The sequence below is a fragment of the Cibotium barometz genome, chromosome 44 (genome assembly GCF_041138505.1).
Source record: "Cibotium barometz isolate CiBa-2024 chromosome 44, ASM4113850v1, whole genome shotgun sequence".
Lineage (NCBI taxonomy): Eukaryota > Viridiplantae > Streptophyta > Polypodiopsida > Cyatheales > Cibotiaceae > Cibotium > Cibotium barometz.
Window position 1 is genome coordinate 43919986 of NC_141089.1, and position 12331 is coordinate 43932316.

The window sequence follows — 12331 nt, forward strand, 5'->3', positions numbered from 1 at the left end:
TGTATTATTTCACACATATATTATTTGCTTTGCTTATCTTAAATACTATAAATTTTTGTAAATTTATTTTATCTTCTCAATTCTACACATCATGAATAACCCCCAACAATTATGGAGAAACTTCAATCTATTCAAGCTCAACCTAACCAAGAAAGAGCTAAAAGAATAGAATTAGAACAAACAGTCAACAAAGCAAGAAACATGAACAAAGTGTTGAGCCTCATCTTGACTTCCATCGTATTATCCAACAACCTTTCGTGAGCAAGAAGAACAAAAAGGCAAGAAGATTAGTCGAAAAGCATTTATCTTTCAAAATTTTATTGGCAAGAAGGAACCAAAGATTGTATTGTCATGGCTTAGTCAACTTGATTACTTTGCTGGGAAGAACTTTTTGAGAAAGACAAAGTTAAATGTGTTGCCAACCATTTGGTTGAAAGTGCATCTCTATGGGGGGAATGCCATCAAGCAAGGATGAGATAGACCAAGGACTTGGAAGGAATTTCAAAAGCTCATCAAAGTAAATTTCCTTCCACCTCTATACAAAGCAAGGGCACGGCTATGCCAACTTGATAAAGAAACTGTGCAGATGTATGTGGATAAATTTTAGCAAACACTTATCTAACTTCAAGTCATCGAGAGAGTGGAATCGAAGGACCAAAAGTGGTAATTCATTACTGGATTGAAGCCTACACTTAGGGTGGAGATCAACATGTTTCAACCACACTCTCTATCCACGGCATTCTCTTTGGCCCACAATTTTGAGTGAAATAATGGAGCACCAAGGAAGAACAAACCACCACAGGAGTCTCATACTAACAAATTTAAAAAGTTTTTTCCTTTTCATAAGTTTAATAGGAATACCAATACAAATAGAAGCATAGCTTCTAACATAAGATGTGAAGCCGAAGCAAGTTTCCATACCTAAAATCACAAGATGTTATAATTTTGGACAACGAGGACACATTGCAATCAATTGCCCAGAGAATAAGAAGCAACCCACCGCTCGAAAAACCATGATCAATGGTGAAGACGATGAGGATGACGATAACTTTCCTCTTGAGTAAGAGGGTAATTCCGAACAAGAAGATGAATACGATGATCTAGGTATTCCTAATCTCATCAAAAAGAAATTCCAAGGAACTAAACACCATTACACTAGGGAAGTGAAAGATGTTGTATTATCCATTGCATCTTACGAGCAACCCCGCACATTTCTCGTTGCACCCTTATATTCATATGATATTATCCTCGATATGCCATGGAGACATGAGCATAACTCTCTCATTGATTATAACTCTCATGACTTATCATTTGTTTTTAATGGTGAGCGTGTCTATCTGAAAGGTTTAAGGGAATCTAGTGGACGTACACTCCTTAGCCACACACAAGCTAAGCAAGCCATGAGGAAAAAGAAGAAGACTTATTTAGTCTTGGTTAACGAGCACACTGCTTCTAAACCAACTCCTAACAACTCATCGCACTAACAATTGATTTCATAATTTTTGGATAGTTTCAAGAATGAGCCATCACCAACCTTTTGCCTAATTCGAGACCAGAAGACCATAGGATAGACATTATCCCTGGTAGTATCCCACCTTGTAAAGCTTCTGATAGGGTAAACTTTTTAGAGAAAAAAGAGATCCAAAATCAAATCGAGAACTTACTTGATAGGAAACTTATCAAGCCTAGTAGTTTACCATACAAAGCACCCATTCTCCTTGTAAAAAAGAAGAATGGAATGTTTCACATGTGTATAGACTACCGAGCTTTGAATAAGAATACTGTCAAGAATCAGTATCCTATACCCCACGTAGACGATCTCTTAGACAATTTGAAAGGAGCTAAGTTATTTTCTAATTAGGTTAGAATGGCCAAAGAGAATGTCTACAAGACTGCATTTCACACACAAATGGGTCATTATTTTATGAGTTTTTGGTAATGTCATTAAAATTTACTAATGCTCCCACATTTAGCTGTATGATGAGCCATATATTCCTGAAGCACCAGGATTTCGTGCTCTTTAGCAAAGATGAAGATGAGCACGAAAAGCATTTAGAGATAGTGTTCAATATTTTGAAGGAGAATCAACTCTATGCCAACCCAAACAAGAGTAATTTCTTCCAAAAAGAGATTGAAAACCTTGGGCATATCGTGTCTGCTGACAAAATTTATGTTAACCCTAAGAAGACTGAGACCATTAGAACATGGCCTAGACCAAAGGACATTCATGAATGGATATCTTTTCTTGGATTGTGTTTATATTATAGGAGATTTGTGAAAAACTTTGCTTATAAAGTGCATTACTTAACTGAATTGTTGAAAAGGCCAAAGTTTTTCATTGGACTGACGTGCATGAGAAATCTTTTAATGCTCTTAAGTATGAACTTACACATACACCTGTATTGACACTACTTGATTTTCTTAGACCATTCTTTGTAGTAGTAACTAATGCTAGTTGATATGAAATTGGTGATGTACTTATGCAAGATAATCATCCTATTGCATTTGAGAGTAGGAAATTGAAACCATTTGAGATTAATTATAGCTCTTATAATAAAGAACTGACTATTGTTGTGCACGCATTAAAAAATTAGAAGCATTATCTCATGGGTTTAGAATTTATTATTAAAACTGATCAACAAAGCATCAAACATTTGCTTTTGCAACCTTGATTTTGGATAGGCATATTAACAAAGCATCAAACATTTGTTTTCGCAACCTTTGATTTCGGATAAGCATATTAAGTGGGCATCTTTTATTCATAGTTTTCAGCCAGCTATTCAATACACTCCTAGACATGCTTTAAGTAGGAGACCTAGCATTAATAGCATATCTGTTATTGAGGGTATTTCATTGACAACATGAAAGGAACCTAGAAAATGATTATGACTTCTCTGATGCATATAACAAAATGAAGAATAATAATTAGTTGACACATTTAGATTACTCATATGATGATAGATTTCTGTTCTTTCAAAAGAAATTGTGCATCACTAGACCATTTAGAAAAGTCATTATTGAAGAATCTCATCAACCCCCTTATGTTGGACATAGAGGTGTCTCATCTACTTTTCAAATTATTGCTAGAGATTTCTTTTGGCATAACATGTCTCGTAACATTGCAATTTTGAGATGTCAAATTTAAGCCAACTGCATTTTCTATTTGGGCATTGAGTTCATACAACATGATGATTGAGTATGTTTGGCTTAGATGTCTTATGGCTGATTGGGGTTGTAAAAAGTCGTCATTCACTACCATTTTCATGATAGTCAGAACTCGTCGGTAGTTGAGAGAAACTCGATGTTTCATGCTCGCACTAAGCACATTGAGATGCATTATCATTATGCCAAGAAAAAGAGATGCATTATCATTATGCAAAGGAAAGACTCTCTACAAGAGAGATCAACTTGATCTATGTGCCTACACATGGCAAATTTGTTCACTAAGGCATCCTTGTACATGTTCACATCATCACTCAAGGAGAGTTTGTAGACATATGTTATGGGCAATGGTGCACGAACACTCTAGGACCGGTCGGGACACATTTTACCTTTGTAAGAGGATTTTTCCTCGAGCACTTATGTATGTCCTTACTTCACTTAGCTAGGATGTTATCTGTTTTATAAGCCCAATGAAGTTTAAATAAGCATTTTTCAACTAGTTCATAGTAGTCTCAAGGAACCTATGGTAAACATGTTAGTTCTCTTAATAAGGGATTGGATCTCTCACAAGTTCCATTCAGCACATCTTCTTGGCCCTATCGTTAAGCCTCCAGATTGTAGTAGGTCAAATTTACAAAAACTCGACCTTTATTTTTCTTGAGAAAATGCACCAAGGACTTACTGAATAACAATTTAACTAAGAGAGGCCTGTAAATTTGACCTGAAATTTCCTTGAGAGAATGCAGCAAGAGTGAAGAGAGGTTTAGGATAGCATTTAAAAAGCAAATACAAAGACGAGAGAAAGAGATGACTAAAAAACAATGAGCCCAGGTTCTATTTCCATGATCCGAATAATGGGATGTCACAGCTCGTGTACTCACACAGCCCACAACCCTAATCTATCCAAATGTGTTGTGACAAGTTAGTTCTCTGCGGATCTCTTAATCCACCCCATTACTTGTCCTGTTAATCTGAACTCAATTTGCTTCTGTACCAAAAAACACCACCTTCCTGAGGAGAATCTGCCTCCACAAATGCACACTCCTTGAACTCTCTCCAGAGGGCTTCTGGTACTGGAGTGCTGTCGAACTGATAGTAGCTTCCCAAAATGGGCTTTATTGCTTTCGTTGCCTCTCCTGCATGGTAGTGTGGCATAGTAGAAAAGATGTGATGGGCCACATGGGTGTCAGTTATGTGATGGAACACATGATTCAGAATGCCGTAGTCACGATCTACTGTTGACAAGGCTCCACGCAGCCACTCCCACTCTGAGTCAGAATAATGAGGGAGAGCAGGGTGAGTGTGCTGCAAAAATGTGATTAGAACCAAGAAACCATTGACGATCAACAGCGGCACTGCATAGACTTTAAGTAACCAAAGCAATCCATGTGCAGAAGCCAACTTGTAGAGACAAATCCCAACGGCAATGAGCGATACGTCGCTGATCAGCACTTGTAATCTCTCTCTATTGTTGAAGATGGGGCCATTGGGATCAAAATGCGAAGCAAATCTATCGTATGGCCGGCCAGACACATTGAACAGAAGGTACAAGGGCCACCCCAAGGTCAATGTGGTGGCGATGGAGACCAACCTGCCAACAGGATTATTGTAAAGTGTATAAGTAAAACCTATGCTCTCCCTTGTTTTAGGCACAAAGACCTCATCTTTAGATAAGCTGCCCGTGTTGCTGTGGTGCCGCCTGTGACTGAATTTCCAAGAGAAATATGGCACAAGGAGCCATGAATGCAAGATGAGGCCAACCACATCATCCACGAAGGAGTAGTCACTGAATGCATGATGTCCGCACTCGTGGGCGATAACCCAAACTCCTGTAAGCACACATCCTTGCGCCACCCAATAGAGAGACCATAACAGCCATCCCAGAAGCCCTGGGAAGGTGAAAAAAGTGGTAGCATATAAGAAAGCACTGGCCACCAGGAGATCTACAACCAAGTAGGAGGCAGACTTCAAGAGAGATCTGTTAAAGCAATGTGGGGGGACTGCCTTCTTCAGCTGGCCAACTGAAAAGGGAGGCCTTACATGAGGTGCTCTGTGTCCCTGCTCTTGGCTGGTCAAGGACATCCTTCCTCCAGCACCCATGTTGAATATGACCCTCTGCAGCAGAAAATGGCACATTTGCAAAAAATAAATTGCAGAACAGAGTACATTTGTAAGAGAAATTTATACACTTGGAAAGCAAAAGACCAACAACAATCCCTTCCAAGAAGTACCAATCAAGACAAGAAGTACCAATCCCTTCCAAGAAGTACCAATCAAGACAAGCAACACTTTGCAAGCATGCATGCATGCATGTGAATATTATATATACCTAGATGAATCCAAGAACATGCCCAACTTTGCCTTATAAGAAAGTGCAATTTATAACCTCATGGTAGTCATCCACAAGACAATAAACCATCAACTCCATCATGCATAATATGGACTAGATACTACATCCCCACTAACGTCATCAATGCCCAATAGTGGGTGTAGAACTTGGTACAATATATGCTCCCACACACACACCCCACACACGCAGCATACATTCATACAAAGTCTGTGTACTGAGTTTCTGTCAGAGCTGTAAAGATATAGGGCAGACTCAGCCATAATGAAGCCTAGCACCAAGGATCATAACAAATAGAAAGAATTATTACAACAAAAAGGTAGTCGATAGGGCATATGCACCACTAAAGATAGAAAGAATTAACACAATATCAACTGGCTTGCAACTTGGACGAAAACTTCACAATGTGAAATTTGCATGTGAATATTAAATTGCATATGTAAGAGACATGCATTGCCAATGAATCCAACCAAGCATGCATATGTATCTATGTAATAAACATACATAGTGCCTATGCTATCTCTGTTAGAGATATACATGATTGCTCAAGCAATCAATCCACAGAAAAATGCACATGTATCCATATTATTTATCTAAGGGACATACATGAAATTGTTTATCTAAGGGACATACATGATGCATGGGCGATTAACACAAACATGATTTTTTCTCAGAGCAATCGATTGAAACAAGAATGCATGTGTACTTGTGTTATCAATCCAAGCAAATTTGTGTGCTTGTCTATTAGATCTACATTAGAGACGTATGATTGCTCAGAGCAACCGATCCAAACAAACATGCATGTGAATTCATGCTATCTATCTTAGAGACATACATGATAAATGAGCAATCAATCCAAAAAGAAGCATATGATTTATCAATCGATCCAAACAAGCATGCATGCATGCATATCTATCTTCTCTACATCAAAGATGTACATGATACAGGGGCATTCAACCCAAGCAATGGACGCATGCATGTGTCTGTTTTATCTATTTTGGAGACTTAAATCAGATGATGCACTTGTGCGTGTGAAAACCCAGTAGAGGCAAGCCATAAATGCCAAAAACCACTTTGTTTTGCATGGAAAACAAGCAGGAGATATCTAATATGCTCAAGATCCAATACTCTACTTAAATGATAATGGATGATAATGAAACAGTCTCATGGCAGATCTTAATACAACAATAACCATGTGCGAGGGCATGCATGTATGAATTAGTGGGTTGAAGCCATACACCCAAAACATGAAGAGTTGCATGAGAAAACAGGGGAGCATTTCAAAACTCAGTAATTGCGTGTTATGACAAAATAGAACACACAAACTTATTGCAGGCTGAGCATAGATCTCTACTTGCACATTGTGAACAAAACCACCATGCAGCTTGTCAAAACGCACAGAGCGTCCCACAATGTGCGAAGGAAAATCAGAAGGCAACAAAATGGGCGAGGGGGAAACGCGAATGGATCAGAGCTGAAAAATGCGGGGGAAGAGAATGGGAGCATAAAAGCTAACCTTGGTGAAGCTTCTGGCTATGGCGAGAAGCGCTCTCTGTGCTACGGTTGGAGGTGTTTTATGGAAGAATACAGTGTTTTACTTGCCCGTTGCCTTTTACTCAGGTCCGTTCGCAACACAAAAGGAAAGGACAAATACATGCGTGTACATGTGGTGGTCATGTATAAGTTCCCCTTTTTTTCCTATTCTCCCAGATTCTGAATGACTTGCCCCACTTGACATGTTTTTTTTTTTATTAGTCCAATCTTTATGTAGGATCCGTTCACATGAACCACTTTCGAGCCTCGCAAATTCGCAACACCCTTTTTTTTCTTCCCCTGGAATCGTTCTCACTTTGTCATGTCTGTCTTGAAATGGCCCTCTTGTCCCCTTCGACTCTTTCAAGATTCTAATAAATTAATGGTTCAAAATGTCATAATAGACCTCTTGACACATTTTAATCGGGTTCAAAATGTTATACTAGCCCTTTCGACACATTTTAATTGGTTCAAAATTTACATAGAGTAGGTTCAAATGAACCACTGTCATGATACCCTTTTTTCTCCCCATAGTTCTGATGTTGGACTGGCCCAATTGTGCACTAGGAATGTCGACGACGTACATTAATAACATTTTTCCCAGCACATTACGTATTTTCCTTTTCCTAGATTTTTATAATTGGATGGTTCAAAATGTTAGAATGGCCCACTTGACACCTTTTAATTGGTTCAAACTTTACACAAAGTAGGTTCACATGAACTAATGTCACAATACCCTTTTTTCCTCCCCTAGAGTTCTTGCTTTGTTATGGAGTGTGTCTTAGAATACCCCAATTGTGCTGGGGTAAGATAAACTATGTACATTTTAATAACATTTTTTCCAACACATAGCAACTAGCGTGAATGTGCATATTTGACACCTTCTTATTAGCTCAATCTTTACATAGAATAGGTTCACTTTGACACTTCTTATTAGCTCAATCTTTACATACAATAGGTTCACATAAACTAATGTCATGATACCCTTTTTCTCCCATATAACTTTTCTTGATTTTATAGGTGCGTCTTGTTGTGTGCGAGACTATGTACATTAATAACATTTTCCCCAACAAATTCTGGACGCTCCCTTTTTTCTTCTTCCTATATTCTAAGAAGTGAATTGTTAATTTTTTTCCCAATGTCATGATACCCTTTTTATCCCCTATAACTATTCTTGATTTTATTGGTGTGTCTTGTTGTACATGAGGAATGTAGAATGTGTACATTAACATCATTCTTCCCAATAAATAGTGGGCGCTTCCTTTTTTCTTCTTCCTACTAAAAGTCTTATAATGGCCCACTAGACACCTTTTGATTGATTCAAAGACTTATAATGGTCCATCAGACACCTTTTGATTTATTCAAACTGAAAATAGGATACTCTTACACTCCTTTTTGGTCACGTGTGTCTTTAGCCGAGACCCGATTATGCACAAGGACTCTGTTCCCAACAATCAACAAACTTTCTCTTTTTTAAACTCTTTCTAGTTCTCATAAATGAACGGTTTAATATCTTTTAACGGCCCACTTGTCACCATTGATCGGTTCAAACTATAAATGAAGTTGGTTTACATAAACCAATGTTTCAATACCCTTCATCACTTTAAACTTTGTAGAGAATGGTTACACCACCCATTAGAGGAAGAGCCATATCGTGTGATAACAAATGTAGGATCAATGCAATGGATGATGAGCCCAACATCTCACGTAAAGCTCGGCTATTTGTAAGTTTCCCATGACCTTGCAAGAGGAGTTAACATGATTCAAGAACCATAGATAATAAAAGCCTAAAAGTTATACTAGCTAGGTTGAATAATAGTTTTAATAAAGAAATTCTATTGAGCCCTTTTTCATGCTAGATTATATTGCATCCAATCATACATATAAATATTCCAATGTTTAAACAACAAACAAACATACATATAAGTAGTCTAATGTTTGCAAACAAACAACATGCTTGACAAACATCACATCCATAAAAACAAACAAACATACATATAAGTAGTCCAATGTTTGCAACAAACAACATGCTTGACAACATCACATCCATAACTTGCTTATAATGCAACTTACAGAATGAAGATAAAGATTAATCAAAGCATGAATTAAAGGAAAAATAAACATTGATTGTATATCTTTATTTGATATTAATAATGTAAAAATTTTACATCAAAGAAATACAAAAATTCTTTGATTTCCCAAGTATTCCAATCTTCAATACAATGTTTGTCGAATTTATGGGGGCAAGAACCTAAATCAAAGATGTGTTACTTTATACATTCTTTTTTAATAATTATGTCTTTTGATCTCTTGTTGGTACTAAAAGATAGACTTTGTTACTAAAGTACCCTACATTTAAAAGGAAAAGATATTGAAACAAAATCATGAACCCATCTATTCTTATCAAACACTCATATCCAAGATCCTTATTTAATGTTGCACTCTTCTTTCTATTCCTCACTCCATTTTGCACTTTTATTCTTGCACACATCCACACACTTACACATAGCCATACACTCATTACCTTGACCCCCTCAGCCTTGTAAGAAAACCTTGAATCCTTTGACATAGAAGATTACAATGTAGAATATTGATGATATCCTCAAAGTTCTTTGGAAGAGTTGCTACTATTGGAATATAACTCCAAGTTACAAGTCTTTTGGGGCTTGTCTCACGGACTTACTTTCTCAAAAGGAGTTCTAACACCCTATCAATTTCAAACTTTCCTTTATTTTTCTTGTAGCTTTCTTGTTGGAAGAATAATCTTAAGGGAAAAAAGTGTCCAAAGGTAAAAATATATAGAAACACCAAAAAACGAGTCTATGGATTCTTTTTGAAGTATGGACTTAAGATGGATTGATAAACTACCACTCAAAGCTAAGATATTAATTATGGAGAAGATAGTTGATATTGATAGTGTCCATCTTTATGAGAAGAAGAAACCAAAGAAGAATACAACTTAACTTCTTATAGTCACACGAGCAAGTAAAGGCACTACAAAATATGAGTGGGAGATGTAGAATATGTTAATTATTGCACTAATAAAATTTTTACCCTCCGATTAGCCACATGTTAGAACCTTATTAAAAAGTTACAATTAAAAACCATACATTTATCTACATAGGATATTGGAAAGGTTCAAGACCAAGTTACCCCCATTCTTTGCCAAGTATGGTTTTGAGACTTTAGAAATTACTTCATGTTATATAGTGGAATGAAGATAAGATTTTACCCCAAGTTAAAAAAAAGAGTGGGAGGATCTTCAGACACTGTGGGATGAATAAGGAACCTTACTGTAAAGAGCATAAGTAGGTCTCTTAGATGTATTAAGAAGATGATAAGTCAAGAGGAACCATTATGATAAAGTACAAAGATACAAGAATAAGAAATACAAAAGAAGTAAACCAACAAATCATAGAAATAAAAAGAATAGAACTAATAAATCATAGACAAAGCAAGAGATGCAAGCATAAGATACGAGGGTAATGAACAAACAAATCATAGACCAAGTGTTCAAGTTAAGGGCTTACCTTAGCCTTGTTGAAGTATGTGTCTTTGGGTTTTACCTTAGAGCCAGAATTTGTAACTTCCCATGTGGGTGCAATAGCTCGTCCATCACGTCCTCATTCCATTGTCACATAGAAATGCTCCTTTACCAAAGGGGTGAAGGGAGAGATCTAAATGCCTAGATGGAGGAAAGAAGAGATGGTGCTTCATGTGGTTCTCTCTCAAAAGGCAAGGAAAGAAAAGATGGAGGAAAGAAGACTCTGCGACGGTCCTTCACAAAAGGCAAGAAAAGAAGAAGCTAATGCAAGAGGTAAACCTACAATCACATCAGCTTGGACATCGGCAAGTTCCCCACCATGACGTGTCAAGGCAAGCATTATCCATTACAATTGGGGAGGGATAGTGTAGCTTGTAATATTTTTGGTGTCGCTTCCAGGGAGCCACCGGTCTCTCTCTACTCTATTTGCACAACTATTATCTTATTACAAGTTCCTTTTCCCTTAATATGGCTTTTTGAACCTGTGTGATTGGTTGAGAAGAGGATAAATTATGGATAGGGTTGTGAGAAGAGAGAAAAAAAAGAAAAAGAAGGGTTGTTTTTTTATTGTTTTAGCATTTGAATTGGTTGTTTGCATTTCTAAGAGTTAGAAAAGCATAAAAATAAAGCATTTGCATCAAAACTTGCATGGTGGTAACTCCATAATCACGCCATGATTATAGAGGGAATGCCCATTTGTTGCATTTTTTGAAATTCTTGAAAAAATAAAAAATAAAGAGCCATTGATCCTATTTCGTGATATCTATCATTTGAACATTCATGTTGCAAAGGAACAATCTAGAAAATATGAACTGGAAAAATTAAGATTTGCACCTCCAAACCAGTGATTTTTGGTCAAAACCTACGGAATCACGTTGTCATGATTCTACAGTCTGTAGAATCACAATTGTGATTTATGATCATGCTGTGATTCTATGACAAATCTAGCTGTCCCATAAACCCTGAGATTATGTATTCAATACGCCTTATCTCTTCGCGTGATTCTATGACAAATCCAGTTGTCTCACACCAACCCCGAGATTACGTATTAAATGTACCTTATCTCTGAAAGATTTCATCTTATCTAATCTAATTATGATTACGGATCACCGATCACGGATCATAGACGTGATTGTTAATCATGACCATGACTACCACATCATCAATCGCATCTTAAAATCACGCCCATGATCATAAAATCATGTCGTGATTTTTTTGGGGGGTAAATATCATCACCGTGATATTTAGGGGTATCAGGGAACTCATATAAACATTAAATGCTGGGCTTTATCATATAAGCTCTTTTACAGCACAGTTGCCACCACATGAGTCTCATCTTCATCAATAAGTAGTGAGGAGATCATGGAGAATCCTCTTAATGAGGAATCGGCAAGGGAGAATGGTACTTCTTCTCCTACAGTATTTGGTGGGTTTATGGGCTTAGCCTGAGGAATCCTAGGATAAAATTATGAGCCTAAAAGGGAAGCTCCATAGGCTACCAAGGGATAGCCACACAAAACTAAGTACTCGAAGACCTAGGAGTATAGGGCAGCAACTAAAGGAGGAACAATTACGAGGGGGGGAGCAATCCACACCCTGCGGTATAGCTTACTCCCAGAATTCAAAGGGACTTTGTAAGTGCCCAAAGGATGGGGGCAGTGCATTTCCCTACTTTTAGGGAGCTAGAGATTGAGGAAAGAATGAGGGAAGCACAAGATCGACCAACTCTCTCTTTGCAGTAGGGA

The 12331-nt window shown here is 37.4% G+C and overlaps 1 protein-coding gene across 2 annotated transcripts; it reads right to left on the minus strand.

Moving 5' to 3' along the window:
- Positions 1-3974: 3974 nt before the first annotated feature.
- LOC147613326 (delta(12)-fatty-acid desaturase FAD2-like) lies at positions 3975-7161 on the minus strand. Of its 2 annotated transcripts, none has more exons than XM_086782620.1 (2): positions 7026-7161; positions 3975-5277 (listed from the first exon to the last, which is right to left on the minus strand). In XM_086782620.1, the coding sequence occupies exon 2, from the start codon at positions 5260-5262 to the stop codon at positions 4129-4131; it is 1134 nt and encodes a 377-aa protein (XP_086638746.1). In that variant the 5' UTR covers positions 5263-5277; positions 7026-7161; the 3' UTR covers positions 3975-4128. The 2 variants fall into 2 exon arrangements, with proteins under 2 accessions (XP_086638746.1, XP_086638747.1); XM_086782621.1 differs by lacking the exon at positions 7026-7161 and adding an exon at positions 6864-7009.
- Between the last annotated feature and the right edge of the window lie 5170 nt (positions 7162-12331).